Source organism: Dipodomys merriami, unplaced genomic scaffold, assembly GCF_024711535.1.
Source record: "Dipodomys merriami isolate MVZ:Mamm:240054 unplaced genomic scaffold, mDipMer1.0.p SCAF_156, whole genome shotgun sequence".
NCBI lineage: Eukaryota > Metazoa > Chordata > Mammalia > Rodentia > Heteromyidae > Dipodomys > Dipodomys merriami.
Genome location: NW_027202893.1, coordinates 2902322 through 2927486, shown reverse-complemented (window position 1 = coordinate 2927486; position 25165 = coordinate 2902322). Strand labels below are relative to the sequence as shown.

Sequence of the window (25165 nt, the reverse complement as noted above, 5' to 3'; positions counted from 1 at the left end):
GGGGTGTCTAGGGGCTGAGAGTTGTTTTTCTGAACCCCAAATCATGCCAGAGCTTTCAGTCTTGCTGCAGAGCACATGTCACAAACACTCCACTGACATCCACCAATCAAGAGGTAGACAACCACTTTTCTTTCTGGAAATTTTTATTAGTTCCTTCCCAGATACCCAGGGCATCTTTCTTTTTTTTTTTTTTTTTTTTTTTTTTTTTGTCCGTCGTGGGGCTTGAACTCTGGGCCTGGGTGCTGTCCCTCAGCTCTTCAGCTCAAGGCGAGCGCTCTACCACTTGAGCTACAGCGCCACTTCCGGTTTTCTGGTGGTTTATTGGAGATAGGAGTCTCATGGTCTTTCCTGCCCGAGCTGGCTTTGAACCGCGATCCTCAGATCTCAGCCTCCTGAGTAGCTAGGATTTCAGGCGTGAGCCACCAGCGCCCGGCCCCAGGGCATCTTTCTAAGGCTCCATGTACCCTCCTATTACTTGTTTATGCACGTTTTATTCCTTAAACAAAATTTTCTTTTGGAATTCAAGCCAGTCCTCCTTCCCAACCATGCTTAAGCAATATCTGTCCCTCCCCCAAGCACTGGGTTGGGCTCTGGAAGCAGATGAAGGCCTCAAGCAACTGGGGGCCTTGTCTGGCCAAACCCACCCCCACACAGTCACCCTCTGTAATGAGCTCTGTGTGCCAGAACAAAGCTTGCGACACCGAGGAGTGGTTAGTGGGAGGTGGCTGCACCCTCTGCCCAGAGTATTTCACAGCGCTTACCTTATCAACCGCTTCTCAAGAATCAGCTGCACCTCTGATACAAGTAAGGCCAGGAGCCTGGCCCTCAGCCATGATGAGAAGAGGCTTCCAAGTGGCAGCAAGACTTGGCCACCAAAGAACTCTTTCCAAGATACCCCATCTCTTGCCTAGACTCAACATGGCCTCAGCATCTGGATCCCCGACAGACTCCCTGGTGAGTGAATTCCCAGCCCAGTCAGATGAGCAGCTTTTCTTCCTCTATCTGGAGGTCCCACAGCCCAAGCAGCAGTCCCTAACCTCCAGGACACCATCTGTCATCTTGATTTTTCCTACCCAGGTCTCAAGATTCTGTCTAGAGAAGACAGACTTGAAGGATTATGCCCTTCCCAATGGCAGCTGGGGTCCAGAAATGTTGAGCCTATACCAAGAGTTTCTGGAGAAGACCAAATCCGGCAGTTGGGTAAAAATGCCCTCCTTCAAGTCTAACAGAGAACACATTCAAGGGCTCAAACTGCCATTCGAGTTGGGAGTTACCTCAGGTAAGACAGGTCCTGGCCCTCTCAGACCCACACACATCCTAACCCACACTGATGGGACCCTGAGTGGGGCCTGTGGGTCACTTCACCTAGCTCCACCCCTGTGTTAAAAAAAAAAAAATCTGGAGGACTTACAAAGCCCTTTCCAGTTCTCAACCTAGAAACTCTTCCTGGGTCTGAACGCTCCCCAGCTGTGGATGGGAAGGGTGTCCGCTCAGGTCCCTCACCCCCTTCCTTCCCTCTGAATGGAACACTTCCCGGTGATATCCTTGCGCCCAGCCGATTGTATGTCCCCACTGGAGAGCTGTCTGCTCGGTATGTGCCCTTTCTCACTTCTCACTGGCAGGTCTTTTCTCACAGTGCTCTCTTCCCCAGCCCCCCTTGCCCTCAGGCCTCAGCTTAGCTAGGCTCAGAGTGGCATTTTAGACAACCATTGTAGTGTACTACCACCTTCATCTTTCTTCATGAGCTTATGCATGTGTGTGTGTGTGTGTGTGTGTGTGTTTGTGTGTGTATGTGCATGCATGCATGCATGCATGAGAGTAGTCGGCACAAAATAATTTAAGAATTTGAAGCCAAGTATTGGTGGCTCATGCCTGTAATCCTACCTACTCAGGAGGCTGAGATCACAGTTTAAAGTCAGGGCAGGAAAATCTGTGAGACTCTCCAATTAACCACCTAAAAACCAAAAGTGGAACTATGGCTCAAAGCCTTGAGCAAAAAAGCTCAGGCCCTGAATTCAAGCCACATGATACACACACACACACACACACACACACACACACACACACACACACACACACACACACACACACACACCACACACACACACACACACACACACACACACACACACACATTGAGAGCACAGGATGATGGTTCATACCTGTAATCCCATCTACTTGGGAAAAGCAGAGATCAGGAGAATCATGACTCAAAGCTAGTCTGAGCAAAAACTTTAGCAAGACCCTCATCTCAACCAGCAAGTCATGCGTAATGGTGTGCATCTACAATCCCAGCTATTGGAGAGGCATAAGTAGAAGGATTGTGGTCTGAAGCCAGTCCTGGGCAAAAACACAAGACTCTACCTTAAAAACAACTAAAGCTAAAAAGGGCTGGGAATGTGATAGTGCACGTGCCTAGGGAGCACAAGAGCCTATGTTCAAACCCTAGTGCCACCGAGAGAAAAAAATAAAAATAAAAATAATAAAGAAGGGATACAGTTAGTTGCATTAGAGGGAAAGTTCAGAACAACTTTGGTAGACTCTATTTATTTACTTATTTACTCTGTGTGGGGGGTGGGGTGGAGGGGCATGTGGATATGGGTATGTTTTATTACAGTTTGAACTCTGGGCCTTGCATTTGCTAGACAAGCATTCTACCACTCCAGTCACACCCTCAACCTAATAATGTTATTTTTAATTATATGCAAGTTCCACGAGTAATCATTTTTTAAACAATCCTTATGCTGGTTTTATTTATTTATTTACTTATTTATTTTTTAGTTTTATTTATTATTATTAGTTGTTGTCATTGTTGTTTGTTGGTCATGGGGCCTGAACTCTGGACCTGGGCGCTGTCCCTCAGTTCTTCAGCTTAAGGCTAGCACTCTACCACTTGAGCTACAGTGTCACTTCCAGCTTTTTCTGTTTATGTGGTGCTGAGGAATCAAACCCAGGGCCTCATGCATGCAAGGCAAGCACTCTACCACTGAGCTACCTTCCCAGCCCCAGTAATCTTTTTTTTTTTTTAAGTTAGTGGTGCTGACAGCCTTTTCAAGTGTTGCCTGGACTCTGATCCTGTCTCCACCTTCACCCAGGGAACTGTTTGTCTCCATGGCCATATTCTCTCTAAAGACAGGGACTGTGTCTCTTTTCCAAGATTGAAGGCTCCCTGAGGGTGAAGCCTGAAGCCTGGGGTCCTCTGGTTCACTCACCTTGATCTAGTCTAGACAGGTCAGCTGATAGAGGGCTCAACTCTCAGTGCTGCATCCTGACTGAATGCTACACCTTCAACCATCTGTTTTCTCCGATTGGGACATTGTCCATCTCTCCCCAGACAAAAGTGACGGGCGCATCTTCACCAGGTGCATCCAGGCAGAAGGACAAGGCTACGAGTATGTTATCTTTTTCCAACCATCCAAGAAGAAGTCAGTCTGTCTTTTCCAACCAGGCCCCTACTTGGAGGGGCCTCCAGGGTAAGAGCACGGCCAGGGTGGGCTCCTCCTTCCTGGCTCAACAGAGTGGGTCTGCACCTCTCTTCAAGGAGCCAAAATGGGGATGTGAGAAACTGGGCTTCAGTCTCACAATGGGCAGCCTGGGAGGACATACGGGGCTATCTAGTGCAGTCTGTGTTGTTCAGGTAAGGGAAAGCCCCCTTACTGAGGTCTCACGATTTTCTAGCAAGAAAAAGCCTGGTGCTGGTGGCTCACACCTATAATCCTAGTGATCAGGACACTGAGAATGGGACAATCACTGTTCCAGGCCAGCTGGAACAGAAAAAGTCTGCGAGATTCACATCTCAATGTCAGGAAGCTGCATGTGGTGGCATGATTGACATCCCATTAAAGACAGGAAGTCTAAAATAGGCTTAGTGTGGTACAGGCAGGGAGCAAGACCCTCTCCTAAAAATAACCAATGAAGCCAGGTGCTGGTGGCTCACGCCTATAATCCTAACTACTCAGGAAGCTGAGATCTGAGGGTCAAAGCCAGCCTGGGCAGGAAAGTCCATGAGACTCTGCAGTTAACCACCAGGAAACTGGAAATGGAGCTGTGGTTCAAAGTGGTAGAGTACTAGCTTTGAACTCAGTGCCAGGCCCTGAGTTCAAGTTCCATGGCTTCCAAAAAAAAGAAAAGAAATGGAGGCATGACCCAAGCAGTAGATCTCCTGCCAGCAGGTGCAAAATACTGAATTCAAACTCCAGTACCACCACAAGGGAAAAAAAGGGAAAGAAAGGCTCCAAGATGCCATTTTGAGCAGGATGTGATTACCTGGGAGGTAATATCTGGAAGCAAGAGCCTGACCTCCATACCTGCTCTGGAGTTGCAAACAAGCAGTATCGCCTCTGTTTTTTATCTGTCTTACTTGAATCCTAGGACAATAATACCTGCCTGCCATAATAGACTATATAATGAACATAGTGTATGCTCTCATGAGCCAAAAATCGCAATATAGTTATCATACATGTATATCCAAACTCTTGTATTACCCTGAAGTGCAGAGACATTAACTTGTCTGAAGTAGCACAGCCAATCAAAGTCAGATCCAGGACTCTAATCCAGGAATTGGGATGCCAACTCTCCTTCTACTGTACTCTACCACTGCCAAACATATACTAGACCTAGGAAGAAAGTCATACTGGACGTAAATCAGGATGTCCCTGGGCCTCTTGGCTAAGGCCACAGGACCTTCAAGTCCATGGTTGTCTACCTTCTCTTCCATTCCTATTCCTACTCCAGTCACCAAAGGAGAAAGTTGTTGAGGGCAGAGTTCTTGCAAGGGAAAGAGGGACCAAAAGTGTAACATAAGCTTTATAGTCCTAAGAATTCTGACAGGAGCTTTACAGGGTTAAAGAGTATCAGAGTGCTAAGTATGTCAGCTCCATAGGCTGTGGGCACAGACTGCAGCCCTCAGAGTCTTAGCCATCCCACAGATGTCCTTCACTGAAACACTGTTCTCCAAACCATTGAATAGAGCCTTTCCTGGGCCACCATCCCTTTCTTTCTGCAGAAGAAAACTCCACGAGGCAGATGGATGTCTGATGTGTGCTAAGGAAGCAAAACAGACCATCCAACACAGGCTGGCCAGCAGATTGAGAAGGATCCAGACAAGAGATTAATATTCATTGGTCCCCCCAGGCAATAGGAACAACTCATTGGTCAAAAGCCACTCTGCAAAATCAGTAGTTACTAATAGGTCCCTTTCTGGATAGCAAGATAAAGAAGGAAGAACAGATCTCGGTGGTTTTGTTGTTGTTCACATCAATGTCTTTTCCCTTTTCTAAGCACTTTAGGAGATGAGGAGGTAAATACCTGGAAATATGCATTTTACAAACATTTGTTCATTGAATCCAGTGAGATGGGAATTGTTTTTATTCACAGTGTATAATGGAATAATTAAGGTTCAGAAAAGTTTAATAACTTGCTCAAAAGCAAACAGGTTGTTAGCAGTGAAACAAGGAGACCAACCAGCTGATGTGGTGCCATGGCCCCCAGCTCTTTCCATTAGAGGAAAGGGAATGTGAGGGCCTGCTAAGTTCACTGATGGCAGAATCTGGAAAACAACCTTTGGACTACAGCATGAACACATATGCGCGCACACACACACACAAGTGCATGCACCAATCCTGAGACTTGAACTTGGGGCCTGAATGTATTTATTCAAGGCTAGTGCTCTACCACTTGAGCCACACAGCTCTAATTCCAGCATTTTGGTGATTACCTGGAGATAAGAATCTCACCACTGGGGCTGGGAAGGTGGCTCAGTGATAGAATGCTTGCCTCGCATGCATGAGGCCCTAGGTTCGATTCCTCAGCACCACATAAGCAGAAAAAGCCAGAAGTGGCACTGTGGCTCAAATGATAGCGTGCTAGCCTTGAGCTGAAGAGCTGAGGGAGAGCTCCCAGGCCCACAGTTCAGGCCCCATGACAGACCAAAAAAAAAAAAAAAAGAGTCTCACCACTTTCCTGTCCCAGCTGGCTTCAAACTACGATCTTCAGATCTCAGCTTCCTGAGTAGCAAGGATTACAAGTATGAGCCACCAATGCCTGGCTACAATTGTACTCTCAAATATCAGAAACTTAAACCTATTTTGTTATTTGCATTCTAAAGTTGGGGGGCCTCTGAATTTTCCCTGGTTAACTAAAATGATGTGACTTTGTCATGAAGGCCAGCTTGCATGGAAATGAAGGTTTTCATATCCAATAAGTAAAGCAAATGTTTGCAGCATGTTTGCAGCCTGCTGGAGCAGGCTTTTACCTTTTCCAAACAATGCTGCTCAGGAGTCTGCCTTGCTGGCATATATGGTATAAGTTATTTCTCAGATCTACCTGTCATGAAACTGTGAGCTAGTATAGCAAGATAGCACAACTGCTGAAAGGGGTGGGGCATGCTACTGGAGGGGTGGGGCATTGATCCCCACATGGCTAGCTGTCAGGAAGTGATTGGACCGTGGACAGCTTGGGGGAGGCACATGAATGGCAGTTGGAAAACCATTGGGGGGAAAACCGTTAGCCCAGAGGGAGAAGGGGAAAGCTTGGAAGAGAGTAGTATGAGTGGAGGGAGAGACGGCAGGAGGGAAAAGCCTTCCAGAGCAGAGCAGGGCAGGCCTGTGAAGGACAGGGCAAGCCTCCAGAGGCCATTTGGGGCTTCTCAAGGAAGCCATTTGGGGCCTCCTCGAGGGGCCATTCGGGTCCTCCTTCGGAGGTCATTTGGGATCTCCATCTAGAGAGGCCTATGGAGAGGCGCCTCCCGGAGCAGAGCAGGGCAGGCCTGTGGCCTGTGGAGAGTGGAGAGGCCTTCAGTGGAGGAGGAAGGGAAGAAAGGGAAAAGCCTTCCCCTTTGGAGGTTTGGAGCTTTGGAGCTACGGAGGTTTGGAGGTTTGCAGGCAACTAATTGGGGTTTGCAGACCAACAAATAATGGTGGGAGGGGGAGGTCGGGGCTGCCTATTGGAGGCTTGGAGGTTTGATGGTTGAAGCTGCTCTTGGTTCTGGGTATCTAGACAAGGACAAGGTAGTCTCAAGACCCTTTTCTGGTGTAAATAAACTTCTTTTGTTCATCTTTCACTGTGACTCGATGGATTGTCTCGCTCTCCAAAGGTCATAAGTCTGCCTTGAGCAGAAAAGCTCAAGGATAACACACAGGCCCTGAGTTCAAACCTCATAACCAAAAAAAAAAAAAAAAAGTTTTGAGGTAGGCTAGAAGGTGTGGTGAGGTGGTCTGCCCATTCTTACACTTGCTCCAATCCCTAGGTTTGCCCATGGAGGATCTCTGGCAGCCATTATAGATGAGACCTTTTCTAAAACTGCCTACCTGGCTGGAGAGGGGCTGTTCACCCTAAGCCTCAACATCAGGTTCAAAAAGTAAGTATGGATTCCTGGAGTCCCCAAGCAGTCCCCGAGTCCCTGGCCAGAGTGCAACCTCAGCCATCCCACTTTGGGAATCTCTGAGCCCATGTATGAGTCCCTGGGGCCAGGTGGGGTAAAAATAAGATGAGGGTCACAATGAGGGTGAAGTTGAAGGATGGGCTAAACTGCCTCTTCTCCCAGCTTGATCCCTGTGGGCTCACTGGCTGTCCTGGATGTCCAAGTGGAAAAGATTGAAGATCAGAAGCTTTACATGTCTTGTGTTGCCCAAAGCAGAGATCAGCAGACAGTCTATGCCAAATCCTCAGGTAAGGAATTACTCAGCCCTAGGCTCTGACCTGCCATGACCCACCTCAGAACAAAGACTGCTGGGGATCCATTCCAAAACTGGGGGTCTAGCTAGTTTTAGGGGTGGGACAGGGCACCTACTACTACTACTAGAGACCTGGATGAAGGGAGGAAGAACCCAACTAGGATTTTCTTTCCTTTTTCTCTTTCTTGCTTTCTTTCTTGTTTTCTTTCTTGCTTGCTTTCTTTCTTTCTTTTCTTTCTTTCTTTTCTTTCTTTCTTTCTTTTCTTTCTTTCTTTCTTTCTTTCTTTCTTCCTTCCTTCCTTTCTTTCTTTCTTTCTTTCTTTCTTTCTTTCTTTCTTTCTGTCTTTCTTTCTGTCTTTCTTTCTTTCTGTCTTTCTTTCTTTCTTTCTTTCTTTTGTCGGTTGTGGGTTTGAACTCTGGGCCTGGGCACTATCCCTCAGCTCTTCAGCTCAAGGCTAGCACTCTACCACTTGAGCCTCAGTGCCACTTCCGGTGTTCTGGTAGTTAATTGGAGATAAGAGTCTCACGGACTTTCCTGCTCACATTGTCTTGGAGCCTCCACCCTCAGATGTCAGCATCCTAAGTAGCTAGAATTACAGGGGTGAGCCGCTGGCCCTGGTAACAGGGGACAGTTCCAGGTAGTGGGTATTTGGAGTCTAATGATCCATACACATAGGCAAGCTCTTGCCCTCGTGGCCCTCCTGTCCTCTAGACTCAACGCACCCTTCTCTTGTAGGTGTTTTCCTTCAACTGCAATTGGAGGAAGAGTCACTGCAGTAGCAGTCATTGTGTCCTCAGTAGCGATGACCCTGATGGCCCTTCCAGTCTGGTACCAACCACACAGCAGGAAGGGTTCCCCAGGAAGCAGATGGCAGGTGAGGGAAAGGACATGTTCTCCAAGTAAATAAACTCTCACCCCATGCTTAGCCCAAGAGTCTTCTGTAAATGGAACCCAAAATCTTCCCAGGGCCTCCCATTCACCCCCCCACCATCACTGAGATCTCAGAGAGTTATTGAGTTCCTCCTAGGTGCCAGGCACTGGGTGGGGCATTGAAAGATGCACAAGGGGAAAGTGGTACACAGAGGGTCTGTGTACCACTCTGTCTCAACCGTGCAGGAACAGTAAAGACAAACAGAGGCAGGTCCATGTTGCTCTCTGAACACAATGAGACAAGGCTTCCTAAAGCAAAATGTGCCTGAAATAAGTCTCAAAAGTGGAACTCACTCACCAGGCAGGAGGGGCAGATGGGATATTTCAGCCAGAGGGAACCAAAAGAAGAGAGGCACTGTCACATACAAGAGCACAGGGACTTTGGACAACTGCAAGGCACTGAATAGGGCAGGAGTCTCGGGAAAGAGAAGGTGCTCAGGGCAAGAGCACACCATGGGAACCTTCAGAATCACCACCATAAAGTAGGAACTGAATGTTATAGATAATAGCAGCCACAAAAGGTCTGCACTGAGGAGAGACATAATGTTCTGTTTTTAATAGAGGTGACAGGTGGGAGGAAGCAACAGCAAGACTGAAGGGAGGAATGCTGGTTAGGAGACCCCTTCAGGACTCAGTGCTGAAGACAGGAAGGACTGAGGGTCACAACCATATAGGTGAAAGAGCTATGAGGAAAGCTGCAAATAAAAGTGCAAGCTTGGGCTGGGAATGTGGATTAGTGGTAAAGTGTTTGCCTAGCATGCATGAAGCCCTGGATTTGATTCCTCAGTACCACACAAACAGAAAAGGCCGGAAATAGCACTCAATTGGCAGAGCATTAGCCTTGAGCAAAAGAAGCTCAGGGACAGTGCCTAGGCCCTGAATTCAAGCCCTAGTACTGGCAAAAAAAAAAAAAGTACAAGCTTTGCTACTGGTTACACATAGTAGATGTGTGAAAGAGAGCTATCTAAGATGATTTCAAGTTTCTAGTTTGTGGAGCAGGGGCTGTTCCACATAATATCATAGGGAACACAGGAAAAGCAGAAGTGGAGAATGAGCTGTTTCACATGGACTGAGCTTGAAGTACTCATGGAACCTACATTGTGAAGGAAACACCAGCAAGATCCTGGATATTATGATCTGGCGCTCAGGAAAAGAGAAGCTACTGACTCCGTTTGTGGATTAAATACTAAAGCCCACATGGCACCCCTGGGAGTAGCTTGTTAGGAGTGAGAGTGGAGAGGAAACAAGGGAAATGAGAGTGAAGGCAGGGAAGAGGAAATGGAGAAGAAAACAGCCAAAGACAGAGCCTGAAGCCACAATGAGGCTTAAAGTTGGAACAGAAAGCCAAGGACCCACTAAAGAGACAGAAAAAAGAATAGGAATGCCTATCTCTGAGAAGATGAGATCTGCAGTCTCAAATGCTAACAAGAAAGCAAGGAAGAAGAGAACTAAAAAGAGGCCTTTGGATTTGGCAATGAAAAAGGAGGTAGTCTTTTTTTTTTTTTTTTTTTTAATGCCACGCCTGGGGCTGGAACTCAGGACAGGGCTTTTCTGCTCAAGGCTAGTACTCTACCACTTGAGCCATAGCTTCACTTCTAGCTTTTGGTAGTTTATTGAAGAGTCTCCTGTCCAGACTGGCTTCAAACATCTATCCTCAGATCTCAACCTCCTGAGGAGCTAGGATCACCTGTGAGCCACCCACACCCAGTGACATCATCTTTGCCAGAGCAATTTAAGAAGTAGAAGCCAAACCCAAAGTGTGATCAATTGAAAAATGATGATGAAATGAAGGTAGTGATTTCTTTCAGGGAATTGTGTTGTTTTAGCTAAAGCAAAAAAGGCATTAACTGTATTTATAAATTTGTTTTGGAGGAGCTAGTAGAGAGAGAGGCTAAAGATTTTAGGAAAAAGCATCATCCCAGAGACCAGCTTGTTGCTCTCACAGATGGACCGAGAGCACAAAGAGATGGGAGAGCATCAGACTGACGCTGAGACCAAAAGGCAGGAAGTGAGGACACAGAGCAAGATGAGAAGTTGAGGGGATCCTCCTCAGACTGTCTCAACTTTCTCAGTGAAAGAGGAGGCAAAGCCTTTGGTGGAGAGAGGAAGAACAATGACTTGGAAAAGCTCTGTAGGGATGAGGAAAAGCAATTGATCAAATACACATATAACCAAGGCATGCTGAGGTCCCCATTGCTAGTGGAAAATGGGTTTCTGGAGTGACACCAGCCTGAGGGAAAGATGGGAGCTAGCCAGCAAAGCTCAGGGACAAGGGCGGCTAAGACAGGTGGGAGCAGAGTAAAAATAGAAAGAGGGCAACATGGCTGGTGCACCTGTTAAGAAATGTTGCTGTAATGGAGATGATGGCGTGAGGAAGGTAACATTCACCTAAGAGTAGCCTGTACCTTCTCAGGACCTGGGGAGGAGATGGGCGAGAAACTGTGCAGCTTTCACAGGGAGAACTGCAAGAGAAGAGGGCTCAGGACAGTCAGAACTGCAGTAAGGCCAGTAGGTGGAGAGGATGTTTAAGAAGAGGTCAAGATTAGGAATGTTTTGAAATGCCATATGATAAAGGGATTTCTTATTGTGTGTGGTAACGTCAACTGTTGAAATACATAAGCCTTTAACTGTCCATAGCTTTATCCATACAGAATATAGTTCTTACTCACCTGAATTCCAGTTAGTGGTGTCTAAGAGTCATTCAGGAACTTGGCTGATAAAAGTTCTGCCATCTTAAACACGTGACTTCCAGGGGCCAGATAAAGTAAGAGAGAATCCCCACAAAAGGTGGGGATCAGGCCTCAAAGTGGTTCCACTCACTAGAACACAGTTACAAGAACCCCCCCACAAAGCCACAAAGGAGTTTTGTTTGAAAAATATTGTCAGCCGTGCGCCGATGGTTCACGCCTGTAATCTTAGCTACTCAGGAGGCTGAGATCTGAGGATCAAGGTTCAAAGCCAGCCCGGGCAGGAAAGTCCATGAAACTCTTATCTCCAATAAACCACAAGAAAACCGGAAGTGGTGCTGTAGCTCAAGTGGTAGAGCTCTAGCCTAGAGCTGAAGAGCTGAAGGACAGTGCTCAGGCTCAGAGTTCAAGGCCCACGACCGACAAAAGAAAAGAAAAATATTGTCTAACTATATGTTGAAAGACAGGGAAAAAGGGGCTCAAGGAGTAACTAGCAGCCTCTGCCTTTGTTTGAGATCTGTAGAAGGAAGAGTCTGTGCCTAAACACTCATCTTGCCAAGTGAAGGAGTTGGCTTCAAGCCTACACTGAAGTTCCAGGATCTGAGGCTGGGACTGAGGATTCAGAGGATCAGAGAGAATGTAATCCTTTGCAGCATGGAACAAGGCCAAAGAGTTGTGTGCAAACTCAGCAGCAGTGATATACAACATACTTCTAAGTGAAAACAGACATAGACTAGAAGGGCCTTGACCCAGAGCTTCCCAAAAGGTGAGGACATAGTGGAGGCTGAGGCCAGAAATCTTATAACAACCAACTGGCTGCTCCCCATATACTCACCTCAAAACCTTTTACCCTTTGTGATTTCACAGTTACCCTTAATAATCTATTAAACCTAGAGGCTAAATCAATGTATCCTGGAAAAACTAGTTGTCGTCTATTCATGGTCAAGAAGATTTAACTATCATTCAAGAAAAGAAACAAATTTTTGTCTTTTTTTTTTTTTTGGTCGGTCATGGGGCTTGAACTCTGGGCCTGGGTGCTGTGCCTGAGCTCTTCAGCTCAAGGCGAGTGCTCTACCACTTGAGCCACAGCACTACTTCCAGAAATACATATATATATATTTTTTTTTTAAGGAGGGAAATATAGTTCATCTTTCCTGTGCAGAATAAACAGTTCTTGGGTTTCCATATTAATATAAGCTGAATGCATCCTCTACTAAGGAGATAGAAAACTCTCAGGGAAAGTTCCAAGGCAAGACTGGAAGTATCAGCCCTGACTGGGCAAAGTCAGCTGGGTAAGCAGGGGTCTTGGAAGGGAAATAAGGTCAGTCCCCCCAGGACATGTCTCTAGTATCTAAGGCTTGACTGATGAAAGCCTCCCACAAGACCAAGTTTGACAGCTATTTGGGTGAAACAAGGGGAGATGTTACCTCCACATTTGCAAACCCATTCCCATGTGTAGCAGCTATCTGTAGTACAGCTGCTCCAGAGTACACAGAATAGCATTTCGTAGGCCATTCAAGTACAGGTGGTAACTTACCCTGTTTGAGGCAGGGAATATTCTCCCGATACCTGAGTTGGGTTTCAGGAGAAATTGTTAGAGTATATTAGACTTGCCAGAAAACCACACAGACATCCAGGTACAAAGAACAAAGAAAAAGTTTATGCCAGTAAAGGGAATGGCAACAGCCCTTTTCACAAGAGAGGAGTGAGAAGTGGTGCCAGCTATTGTCTGAGGTGACCTATATAACCTACTGAAGCTAGGAGGGGCTAGAAGGGGCTAAGAGGCAGAGACCCTAGTGTAGAATTGTGGGCCAGGGGCTTCTTCATGGCAGTCTAGGATTGATGGCTGCTGCCCAAGTGGTAGATTAGGGGCTGCAGCTGCCCAGACCTGAAGGTCACTCTAAGGGGTTCTTGCTGCCTTATATGGTGGTGGTACCCCAGAGGAGTGCCATCTCAAGGTAAAGGGGGGTTGGAGGCTGATTATTTACTGTCTTTACTAAATGGGCCTACTGCTGCCTAGGGAAAGAGCATGCTAAGCTATGGGAAGGGAGCTCATTGGGCTAACAGAAATTTTAAAAACGTATATAGCCATTGCAAAATCAAGCAGTTCAAAAAGGCAGAGGATATCAGTAGAAGATACTGTCTGTGTGTCTTCCTCTCTGTCTCTATCTCTCTGTGTGTCTGTCTCTGTGTCTGTCTGTCTGTCTCTCTTTCTCTCTCTCTCTCTCTCTCTCTCTCTCTCTCTCTCTCTCTCTCTCTCTCTCTCTCTCTCTCTCTCTCTCTCTCTCTCTATTACTCATATGGGGCTTGAACTCAGGGATAGGGCACTCTTCTTTAACTTTCTGCTAAAGGCTGACACTCTACCATTTAAGCCACAGCTTCACTTCTGGCTTGTATTTTTTGTTGTTGTTGGTTAACTGAAGAAAAGAATCTCAGACTTTTCTGCCTAGGACTGGCTTCAAACTGGCTTCAAATCTCAGCTTCCTGTGTAGCTAGGATTATAGGCATGAGCCACTGGTGTCTGGCAGGACACCAGCTTTTAAAAAGGGGCCTCTTAGGCCCTCTTGGAACCGAGACCACGGAGTTAGATCTTCACCACAGGTTCTCAGTGACAAGCCCAAGCTGGAAGACAGCTTATCACCAACCCCATCACCCTCTAGAGCTTACAGTGAGGATTGGTGGCCAAGTCACACACCTGAAGCCACCTCAGAACCCATGTATTTGCAAGACCCCAAATCTAGGGACCCTGTGGCAGTGGTTTTCCTCTCTGCAAGAAAAGCCTTTCCTTCTATGCCTCTTCCATCTGACTTGGATCTGGGAAAGCACTCTGTACTTCCTAGTCCTCTAAGTGCTTTTCTTCAATGCCACCAGCAAGAGCCAAGAAATTGAGTCCCTTGGGATACCTGCAGGGTACTATGGTTTGAATATGCTTTGTCCCCTCTGAAAATCATGTTGAATCATGGCACCATGGTGGTGGTCCAGGGAAGAGAGGCCTTTAAGAGGTGACTAGGTCTTTAAGAGAGATCAATGCCTTTCCCTTTGGAGTGGGCTTGTTCTCATAAGAGCAGGTTATTATAAAGTGAAGTCACTCCTATGATCTCTTTCCTCTGTCCACCACTTTTCTACCATATTATGATGTAACACAAGGACCATACTGGAGCCAACACCATACTCACAGATTTCCCAGTCTCTAGTAGCATGAGCCAAAATAAATCTCTATTCTTTGAAAGTCATACAGACTCAGTTTTGTTTTGTTTTGTTTTGTTGTCGGTCATGGGGCTTGAACTCTAGGCCTGGGAACTATCACTTAGCTCAAAGCACTAGCTCAAAAATCTAGTGCTCTACCACTTGAGCCACAGCACCACTTCCAGTTTTCTGGTGGTTTATTGGAGGTAAGAGTCTCATGGACTTTCCTGCCCAGGCTGGCTTTGAACCATGATCCTCAGATCACAGCCTCCTGAGTAGCTAGGATTACAGGCATGAGCCACCAGCGCCTGGCTCAGTTATTCTTTTATAGCAACAAAAAAGTATACTAAGAAGTTCAAAAAGTATGGAGCAGTGACACTGGGAAAAGTGAAAAAGTACTCATGTCCCCAATCAAAAACAAAGCACTGCTCAAATCCTTAGGGAACAAGAAAAAAAAAAATTGCTCTCTGAGACAAAAAACTGGAGTTCTAATCTAGACCCTGCTATTGTTGTAGGCCATCATTTCTTTCCAGATCTGTTTTCTGTCCTGCAAAAACAAGAATGGATTCCTTCCAATGTGTAGATACTTTGTTGTCCCAAGGGAGGCAACATTGCTAGTCATTGATCTACTTGCTCAACCAAGTCCAAGATTTCTCCTAGTCTACTTTATATAGCAGAATATATTTTTTTCTCCTATTCTGCTTTACATGGCAGAATATTTCTATCTTTTCTGACCCCCTTTGTCATCAACTGTAGGAAAGTCCAGAGACAGTTTAGAATGTGCCAAGAAGGGATAAGGAAGGCTATTTCTTCACTGCTCTTTGTTTTGGGAGGCAACTAAAGCAGTAACTGGATCACCATAGTTACAACCCCTTTTCTAGACACTTCCCACCCCATCATCTTGTTTGCCTTTTAAGCTCTTCAAATACCTTTGTAAGGAATTTCCTGTTAACTCCCACCTCTGCTGAACTACTTAGCAAGTGCCATTTTCCTGGCTAGACTCTGACTACTACAGTGAATTGTTCATAGCTAATTTTCAATCCCATAGCTAGTGTGCAGTCTCAAATGCAATCTTCATTTTGTATCCACCAAAAAAAAAAAAAGGAAAAAAGTGAACTGTCAAAGATTGAGCACAATCCTAGCTAAATTTAAAAAAAAATCTCTGCCATTTTCTTCCTATACATTGCTCACAAGTGGAGGGAAAAACCCAACCATGCTGTCCAGTTTCACTTTAAAGTCATGACCACCGTCCTAAAGTGGGTCATTCATGCTGCCCAGCAATCATCCCGCACTTCCCTACCCCAGTCACTCTGCTGGCCCAAATGCCACCTTACTCTCAGCTGGTAACCGTGTTTCCTATTACGCTAAGAAATTACAAGCATTCAGAAGATAACAAGTTCTTGCCATCACATCTCTCCTCTTGCTAATCTGTCCCCATTTAATCAACTGTTCTTCTATTATCTGTGGGTAAACTGTCCACACAGCCGGCGTGAACAACCCTACATCTATTTTTTAACTCAGGGCACTCATTTCTTGGTCTATTCAAGAACATTATTCTACAATTCTCCCTTCTTTCTTCTGCATTAGCAGATTTTCTTCCTGTTCCATGGAATCTTTCCTATCAGCATATAAACCCTCTGTCGTTCCTTTCATTTAACATTGTCTTGATGCTCCTTTACCCCCTAGCCTCTGCCCCACTTCTCCCCTACCCTTTCAGTCAGTACTTCAAAAGCATTGTCTTGGCTCTTGTTCTCTCTGTCCTTATTCTTTCTTGACTGCACTCTGATTAGGCATTTACTTCCACCTCTCCTCCAAAACCACTCTTGTCAAACTTACCCCTCATCTTACCCCACCTCTCCTTGGCATCTGGCTCAGCAGGTTCTTTTTCCTCTCTTCAGCCTCTGTACATGGGAGCACCCAGGACTCAGTGCTGGGACATTTTCTCTTTTCTGCCTTCACTTTAACAAGTTTAATGACTTTAAACTCTTTATTTTCATTTCTTTTGGTGCCCACATTTATCACTTCCAGTCTGGGCCTCTTCTCTGAGCTCCAGATTCACATATCCAACTGCCTATTCGACATCTCCCCTTAGATGTCTACTGAGCATCTGAAACTTAGCATATCTACAACCAAGGATATTTCCCCTTCAGAAAAATGGTAACACCATTCTTACATCACTCAAGCCAAAAACTTTTGAGCATCCCTTCTCTTTGGATTGAAGGACTAAGTTAACTCCATTCTAAAAACAAACCGTCATTACCTGTAAAACTGACCTCAGGTTAAACTTAAGGGACAAAAAAGTTATTGGAAAAAACAGTTTTTGGAAAAGTTCTCGGAAAACCCACAATCAAAACTACAATTATACTCCTAGCAACTGCCAGTTAGGTAAGGGTTGAGAAAATGGACAGGTTGGTCAAGTTCCTGGAATAAGCTATAGGGTCATAAACAGTTAAAAAATATATTGTTGCCTGCATTCCTATGGTTAGTCTTATGTATCCCAACTAATGATCTGCTTGCTATGTATGATTTAACCAATCCTGTAACTACTAAGTTGGAAAGCCCCTACCCTTACTGGAAATGATTATGCCCCTAACCAATGAGTTTACCGGGAAATTTGCCCGTGAAATGCTGACCAGTTGCCGACCAATTATGTAGAAGCCCGCAAACCAACCCCCTCCTATTTGCTGGAAACCCTATAAGAACCCTACTGAACATGTGGTCAGGGCTCACAACTCTGACCTGCTGCATCGGTGACAATTGTGAGTCCAGGCTCGAGCTTGCAAATAAACGACTCTTTTGCTGTTTGCATTGATGGTGGTCTCTTGGGGGGGTCGCTCAGGGGTCTCCAGTTCAAGTCTTAACAGGATGAGGCTGGGGCCCTCAGGGACCCTAGTGGCTACTTTCAGATTATATCCAGAAACTCACTACTACCCTGATCCATACCCCAGACATCCAAGGCCAGGATTATTCCACTAGTCTGCTATCTGATTCCCCCCTAATTCTGTTCTCTACATGGCTACCAAATGGACTCTTTTTTTTGGAGGGGGGGCAGTCGTGGGGCTTGAACTCTGGACCTGGGCCCTGTCCCAGCACTCTTCAGCTCAAGGCGAGCACTCTACCACTTGAGCTAGAGAGCCACTTCTGGTTTTCTGGTGGTTAATTGGAGGTAAGAGTCTCACAGACTTTCCTGCCCAGGCTGGCTTTGAACCGTGATCCTTAGATCTCAGCCTCCTGAGTAGCTAGAATTATAGGCATAAGCCACCTGTGCCTGGCTTAAATGGACTCCTTTTGACATAGGAATCCAGCCATATCTCTCCTTAACACACCGAAAGTAGAAGACTAAATTGCTTCAGTGGTTACAAGCTGCTTCATCCTGGCTCTGTTACCTCTCTGACTTCATCCTTCCCACATTTAATCTGTTCAAACTATGCTGGCCTTTGGTCTCCTTGACTCCAGACATCTCCTGGATCTTGGTAATTCCTTCTGCCTAGACATTTTTCCTAGGAGTCTTTCTCCCTTTTATTATTTCTGAAATATTGCCATCCCTAACCCACTGTATTTAAACTGCATGCCCTCATGCCTTCATTCTCTATCATCCTCTCATACTTTTTCTCCTCAACAATTACGTCTAACTAATAAACTATGACTTTGCTAATATAATTTTATTATTTTCTTTCTTTCCCCATTAAAGAATAAATTTCATGTGGCCAGGGGACTTGTCTGGGTTTCACGAGGAGGACTAGAGTCAGTACAACAAAGGAATGGGCCATTGGCCACTGATGACAGTCTCCCTCTTCTCTGCAGTCCTCCCTTAACCTTTACCCAGGCAGTCTGGATCTAGGCTTTGCAGGTTCTGCTAGAAATCTGGATCTGGCTGAAGGAAGAAGTTTAGAAGGCTGGGGTGAGACAGAACTCTGTTTATCCTAGAAAAGAAGTCAGACGCAGGCAACAGGGGCCCCTGCCAGCTCCTCCCAGAAGTAATGGGGGGGGGCAAGCTGGTGAAAGAAAGAAAGAAAGAAAGAAAGAAAGAAAGAAAGAAAGAAAGAAAGAAAGAAAGAAAGAAAGGGAGAGAGAGGGAGGGAGGGAGGGAAGCAGGGAGGGAGGAAGGGAGAGAAGCAGGGAGGAAGAGAGAGAAAGAAAGAAAGAAAGAAAGAAAGAAAGAAAGAAAGAAAGAAAGAAAGAAAGAAAGAAAGAAAGAGAAAGGGAGAGAGAGGGAGGGAGGGAGGGAGGGAGGGAGGGAGGAAGGGAGGAAGGGAGGAAGGAAGGGAAGCAGGGAGGAAGGGAGAGAGAGAGAAAGAAAGAAAGAGAAAGGGAGAGAGGGAGGGAGGGAGGAAGGAAGGGAAGCAGGGAGGGAGGGAGGAAGGGAGAGAGAGAGAGAGAGAAAGAAAGAAAGAAAGAAAGAAAGAAAGAAAGAAAGAAAGAAAGAAAGAAAGAAAGAAAGAAAGAAAGAAAGAAAAAGAAAGCTGCTCCTCTAGAGCTCTTCACGCGTTTTCCAGGCTAGAAGCCAGATCCAGGCCCCATCGGCAGCCCACAGCTAAGACCAGCACTCAGGCCTGGGGCTCCAACTCCCAGGCGGATGATCAGAACAACACCGTCCCCCCACCCTCACCCCTGCAGGACGATCAGACCGACACCACCCCCCACCCCCACCCCTGCAGAGCTGTGGCGACCTCGAGGCACAGCTGAGGAGCCTTACGGAGCTAGGAGCTACTCAGGAGGTGGAGAAGAATCAATGCAGCCTTTGTGTGGAGTGGTTTCCTAGCAAGAAAGAGTGGGGCGTGGGAGGGGCGACCCAACGGCCCGGACCCGCCCCGCAGACTCGGGATGTCATAGGGCTGAGAGACTTCTTGACAAGTAAAGGTGGGAATCTGTGGCCCAGGCGGGAATCTGTGGCCCACCGAGAGGTGCATCTACTTGGACTGGCCCTGCATCTACTCAGATCCGGCGTGTCCCCTGTGTCCTGGAGCAGAAGAGAGACACCTTTTGTTCAGAACAACTTGAAAAGGTCAGGATCAACTTTTATGGGAGGAGCCAAGGTAGATAGGTGGGGCTAAAATCTAGGGATGGCACTGACCAGAGATTCCCAATGGGGGGGGGCGGCACGGGGGGCGGGGGCGAGGGACGGGGGGGGGGGGATCCTGGAGGCCTGGAGGAGGGCCAGACCAGATCCTGGAAGAAAGCTCAAGTCATCAGAATGGGCCAGGGGGAGGGGAGGGGAGGGGCGAGGAGAAAAAGAGAGAAGGTAAAGCCGGTCCAGGGCACCAACGTCCTTACAGGGGAGAGTGTCTACAGGCAGGATTAGGAGTCTGCGTTTGTGACCACAGAACTTGTGGTTATGCTAGTTCCTCTAGCAGTACCCTAGGGGTTCAGTGGGTGTCTTGGGTCCTTATAACTTTGACGTGGACGAGGCATCCTCCATAACAATGGAAAGGTCTGTGTGCTTGAGAATCTGAGGCTTGAATCTGAAAATGTCAGTCTGGTCCCGAGCTCTAACTCTCTTCAGCTTCCTTCCTTCCTTCTTTTTCTTCCTTCCTTCCTTCGAGCTCCAGTTCTCTCTTTCTTTTCTTCTTTCTTTCTCTCCCTTCCTTTTTTCTTTCTTTTCGTCTGTCTGCTCAAATAGAGACCTAGGGCCCCAGGAGTCTGGGGAAGAAGGGCGGGGAGGTGGTTGTGCTGGACTTGTCAAGTGTTGACTCGCTAAATCACTGACCTCCGGATCCTCTTCTCTCTCAACCCAGCTCCGTCCACCTCTCCCAACTGAGCTGCTGGATTTGGACCCTCTCGGCCCTACGGATCTCCAGGTTTCCTTACTCCCTCCCTACTGCATGTGGCTCTTGGAAAAAGCTGGCTACGGGGTGGGGACCGCGGAGCCCGGAGCCCGGTGGGCCCCCTCCAGGCTCTTCCCTAGGCGCCGCGCCCCGGCCCCGCCGACGCGCGCCTGCCCCAACGTCCTCACCCCGGATCGCATCCCGCAGTTCTTCATCCCGCCTCGGCTCCCCGATCCCGGCGGCGCCGCGTCCCCGGCCGGGCGCGACGCGGGAGGGCGCAGCCTCCTGGCCGCCTGCTCTCTGCCGCACCTGGCGGGCCGCGAAGGCTGGGCCTTCCTGCCCGAGAGCCCGCACACGCGCCGGCGCGAGTCCCTGTTCCACTCGCCGCCGCTGGGCCTGGCCGCGGGGCTCCCGCCTGCGCACTCGCGGCTGCACGTCTCCGCCCCGGACCTGCGCCTCTGCCGGGCCCCCGACAGCGACACCGCCTCGTCGCCCGACCCGTCGCCCTTAGGTTCCCCGGGGCCGCCCAGGCCGCGCTTCCTGGCCCCAGAGGCGGCCGGCTCCAGGGACCCGAGCCCCCGCGCGCCGCGCCGCGCCGCGCCGCCCCTCTTCCACCTGGACTTCCTCTGCTGCCAGCTGCGGCCCACCAAGGAGAGCGTGCTGCGCCTCGGGCCCCGCGGCGGGCAGCTCCGGCTCTCCGCCGCCTACCACGCGGGACCCGGGCGGCTGCGGCTGCGCCTGGTGAGCGCCGAGGATCTGCCCCGGCCTCGGCCCGGGCCCGGGAGCGGCGGCGGCGGCTGCTGCGTGGTGCTGCGGCTGCAGCCCCGCGTCCGACCGCAGGCCCAGCGCAGCCGCGTGGTGAAGGGCAGCGCCAACCCCATCTTCAATGAGGACTTCTTCTTCGACGGGCTCCGCCCGCCAGACCTGGCGGCCCGCAGTCTGAGGGCAAAGGTGCTGGACAGGGGCGCAGGGCTGCGCCGGGATGTGGTGCTGGGGGAGTGTGAGACGCCGCTTATTGCCCTGCTGCCCCCCTTGGGAGGGGGTCTAGGCCCAGGGTCCTCCCTGGCACCTGCCCATCTCAGCCTGTAAACGGAGACTGGGGGCACCTCTGGAGGTTTCCTCTGGGTCCGCGGTGATTCTTACCCAGGGTGTATTTATTTTTGTTAATAAAACGTCCGTTTGTCTCTAGTTCCGTTGTTGGTGCCCTACTGCCCTGGAGTTCGCAAGCTACTTTCGGGCAGGCTGTACACAAAACGGAAGGAGCTCTTCATTCGGATTATCTGAGCAGGAGCAGACCTTCAGTCGTGGTTCTCAAACTTGGAGGAGTTTCGCAATAACCGAGCATCAGAAATCCTGCAAGAGCGTGTTAAACCTACAGAATCCTGACCTCCAACGCAAAGGCCTGTTACTCCAGAAGATCTGAGCTGATAGGTCCCAAGGCCCCTGTCCAGCAGGGCCCTAGATCTTCAAAAATCCGGAGGGCTCTTTGGGTCACCCCCAGCAAGAGCTCTGTAACAAAAGGCAGCAAAAGCCACCTTCCCCTAGAGGTTCCTGGAGGATTTCGGGGGGGAATTAGCCCTTTTCTTCCTCTTTCCCTCTTACCCCCTACATCTGTCCTGAAAACAAATGACATCCTTGCACCTTGGGAGTGGGTCAGGGGATATCACACAAACACACCTGTGTGTGTCCTTTAACCTTCCTGTCTCCCTCTTGCCTGTGTCTTTCACACCTATGCTTCCTAACAGCAAGACTGGAGCCAAGAACAAGAGAACAGCATTTAGATATCCAAAGCCTGAAATAGAATGTCCCAGAGATGGAGAAGGAGAGCTACCAGAGTATGAGAGTTGTTCTCAGCAAAAGCTAACCTGGCCAGGAGGAGGAGGAGGAGGAGGTAAAGGACAAAAAAGTAAATGTGGGTCAGATTATGTTTACCTCTTACCTGAATATCCTTTACGTCAGCAATGACCTTCTTCTCTCTACCTCCACCTTCCTGGGAACTGGTTCCTCTTGGCTCAGGTTAGACTCGGGAAGGAAGGAGGAGAGAAGGCACTGGGCCAGTCTACCTTCCTCCTCCCTCTTGGGCCCTTTCTTACTTCCAATGGTCGCAGATTTACACTGCTCCAAGGCTAAGCCTTCTGAATCTGAACAAAACTATAGAACCCGAGCTCAAAACTCTAAGGACAGGCACACACCCCTCTATTCAGATGGTTCCCTATTTCCTTCTCCCCAGGCTGATTAGATCCCCACTACTTGTGCCCTAGACCTAGGAAACCTAGCTCCAGATATCCACCAGGTGGTAGCATTGACCAGATGATCATAAGTGGCAGGAGCTCTGCACAGATTAGCCTCATACAAGGAAATGTTCCAACAATTTGTCAAGTCAATTGTTCTCTCCAGCAACTGCCGTAGAGGTGCAGTCCTATTGTTATCCAATGTGACCTTGAGCTTGACTCAGCTAAGCTAGTGAAGAGGACTTGAACTGGGAGAGACTGGCTCCAGAGTCAGTACTCCTCATCACCTCACTATAAAATTCCCCAGGTGCTACCTGATTCTAGCTCTGTTGGGTCGCTCTGAAAGGGTCTTCCTTGCCCACGAGGATAGCTCTCCAATCATCTCACACCCTAGAAGTTGGAATACATAATGGTGGTCTCTTGAAGCCTACCTGAAGGTCTAGCTTTATCTCTCTGACTGTATTGAATTTGTACTTCAGCCCTAAAATCCTCCCACTGACAATCCTTAGTGAATAGCTGGATTTGGAAGTATCTGGAATGAATGTTAAAGATCATAAAATGTTCATTTGTAACTTTTCAGGAAAGTCTATGAGGTGCCAGACCTTGGATAAAGCAGTGATCAAAACAGACACAGAAATCAGACAAATTGCAAAATGAACACTATCACTTGGTGATAGGGTATGGAGGGGAAAAGAAACAACAAAGGAAATAGAAAGTGGTGGTCAAATAAGGAAAGGGAGGAACAGAAAATGGAAGAGAGGGAATAAAATACTTATTTGTAACTGTGGTACTTTGTGCTAGGTCCAATACTTTACCCATGCCCTTATCTCTGTCATCACAACCACTCAGTAAAGTAGATACTATTCCTATTTCACAAAGGAGAGAAGAGATCAGAGAGGTTAAGTAAACTGCCCCAGGGTCAGCCTTGGCTTCAGGAAAGGTTTCTGACTAAGATTCTACCAATGTACCTTCAGCTGCAACCCAGGGGCTCATGGGAAGCTATAAAGTAGAAAGTAGTGCTCTCGGCATGCACAGCCCACAGTGGCTTGTGATGGGGGCTACACCATCACTGGAAGAGCCACAGACACATACCCGAGGGGCATATGAGTCAAGAAAAGCTGTCCTATGTGCAGACTGCTCAAGCTGCTGAGCGCCTCCAGCCAGGCAAGCCAGGAATAGTGGTATTGCCACTTCTGATTGATGTGGTCACTGAGGGCTTTGAAGGGCCTCAAGGCCCACAGCTGATGCCCAGCAGACCACATCGCTACAAGCCTTTTGGCTCTAGAAATCAGAGCTCCAACCTGTCAGTGCTTTTCAACGCTTCTAGGTCTATGTGACTCTCAAGTTGAATTGATTTGGATGAACGGTTTGAAGAGGGTCACCAAAGTTCAAGGCCAGGGCTGGGGCTATGGTGGCCTTTGTGACTACAAGGGGAGGTCTGGAGGCAGCGAGATGAGAGGCTACAGCTATTTATGGAGTCTGCATTGACCTTTGGTCAATGGTTGAAACTCTCTCCCCTCCTGAAGTCATTCTGGTAAGTTGAGGGCTTCTCAGGTCTGGAGCCCCTCAGACCCAAAAAAAAGCAATCCCTTATCACTGAGGCAGCGTCTTCCGGGCAATTGCCTGCCATGGATGGGGCTAGAGCTGTGTGTGGCATCACAGGCTCTGAACCCAACCTATTTTCCATCTTTACCCCCTAGGCCCTCCCTGGAAGGACAGGCTTGTTCTGAGCTTTAAGTGGTTTCTGTGGTTTAGGGGGTGGGGAGGAAGGGAAAGAAAAGTTGGTGACTACTCCCCAGAATCAAGCCACCACCAGCAGCCCCCCTCCAGGCTGTTTGCCCCCTGCTTTGAGATTCCCCAGCCTGATAAAGGGACTGGGCACGTGGGGGGAGGGGGGTTGAAATGATTCTCTGATCCCTATCAGCCTCTTCCTTGCATAAGAATGTACGACTGTATTTGAGGAGGAAATAACCAGTGCTCAGTTTTGAAAGGACTGATAACCTCCGGAAAGGGGCTGTGATTACAGCAAATGGGAAGGAAGGGTTCACTAGAGAGGCCATTTCCCAAAAGGGTAACCTAAGTCCTTTCTTCCCTTGAAGAAAAAGAACCCAAACCATCCATATTTTAGAGCAGAGAAAGCTTAGCCTAGAGGCTAGACCCCTGCCTTCCCAGCCCTCCAATCACTTCCTGCCCACTCCACACAGCAGGCAGGAAGTGGCCCTCTGGAAGTGGTATCTGGAGATGTGGAGGCCCAGCCCATCCACAAGCATTCTGCATTCTGCATGACCACCCTCCCCCCACACCCTGTGGCTACGGTTTGGGGGAGGGATAGTGTCATGGAGGAAGAAAAGCCTAAAGAGGAGAGGAGATGGAGGGGCAACCTGGAGAGGCACGGAAAAACCAAAGAGCCAGGGGCAGACGGACCAGGAGAGAAAGAGACAGGGACACCACGCTCTTCTTTCTGGGGGAAAGGAAAACAGATCTATGCTGCCTGCACTCTCCTCTCTTGCTACCTCTTGCCTACTCTACTTACCAACCCTCCCCCCCCCCAGGGTGGGGTGATGTTTCCAGAGCTTGGCATCTTACTCCAAAGCTGCCCAAGAGGTAGAGCCCTGAAACAGACTATCATTGTGTTCTGAGCAGAGTGTACCATGGACCTGTGTTTATCAAAAAAAGGACATGGGGTACCAAC

General features: G+C 48.2%; 2 protein-coding genes across 4 annotated transcripts; both read left to right on the top strand.

Moving 5' to 3' along the window:
• Nucleotides 1–743: 743 nt before the first annotated feature.
• LOC138827437 (acyl-coenzyme A thioesterase THEM5-like) lies at nt 744–8599 on the top strand. The gene is made up of 6 exons (XM_070022926.1): nt 744–954; nt 1078–1279; nt 3335–3473; nt 7247–7357; nt 7544–7668; nt 8410–8599. Exons 1-6 carry the CDS (start codon nt 832–834, stop codon nt 8451–8453), a joined length of 744 nt encoding a protein of 247 aa, XP_069879027.1. The 5' UTR covers nt 744–831; the 3' UTR covers nt 8454–8599.
• Nucleotides 8600–19159: 10560 nt separating this feature from the next.
• On the top strand, nt 19160–21424 carry LOC138827520 (C2 calcium-dependent domain-containing protein 4D-like). 3 transcript variants are annotated; one of them, XM_070023121.1, is made up of 2 exons: nt 19160–19482; nt 20213–21424. In XM_070023121.1, the coding sequence occupies exon 2, from the start codon at nt 20300–20302 to the stop codon at nt 21329–21331; it is 1032 nt and encodes a 343-aa protein (XP_069879222.1). In that variant the 5' UTR covers nt 19160–19482; nt 20213–20299; the 3' UTR covers nt 21332–21424. The 3 variants fall into 3 exon arrangements, with proteins under 3 accessions (XP_069879222.1, XP_069879223.1, XP_069879221.1); XM_070023122.1 differs by lacking the exon at nt 19160–19482 and adding an exon at nt 19703–19719; XM_070023120.1 differs by lacking the exon at nt 19160–19482 and adding an exon at nt 19827–19908.
• Nucleotides 21425–25165: the final 3741 nt, after the last annotated feature.

What these genes read in the sequence shown, in the direction of transcription:
- LOC138827437 (XM_070022926.1), top strand. Translation starts at nt 832, where the DNA reads ATGATGAGAAGAGGCTTCCAAGTGGCAGCAAGACTTGGCCACCAAAGA. An exon ending in GATCCCCGACAGACTCCCTG is followed by an intron (nt 955 to 1,077) that starts GTGAGTGAATTC and finishes TTTCCTACCCAG; the next exon opens with GTCTCAAGATTCTGTCTAGA. An exon ending in TACTTGGAGGGGCCTCCAGG is followed by an intron (nt 3,474 to 7,246) that starts GTAAGAGCACGG and finishes TCCAATCCCTAG; the next exon opens with GTTTGCCCATGGAGGATCTC.
- LOC138827520 (XM_070023121.1), top strand. Translation starts at nt 20,300, where the DNA reads ATGTGGCTCTTGGAAAAAGCTGGCTACGGGGTGGGGACCGCGGAGCCC.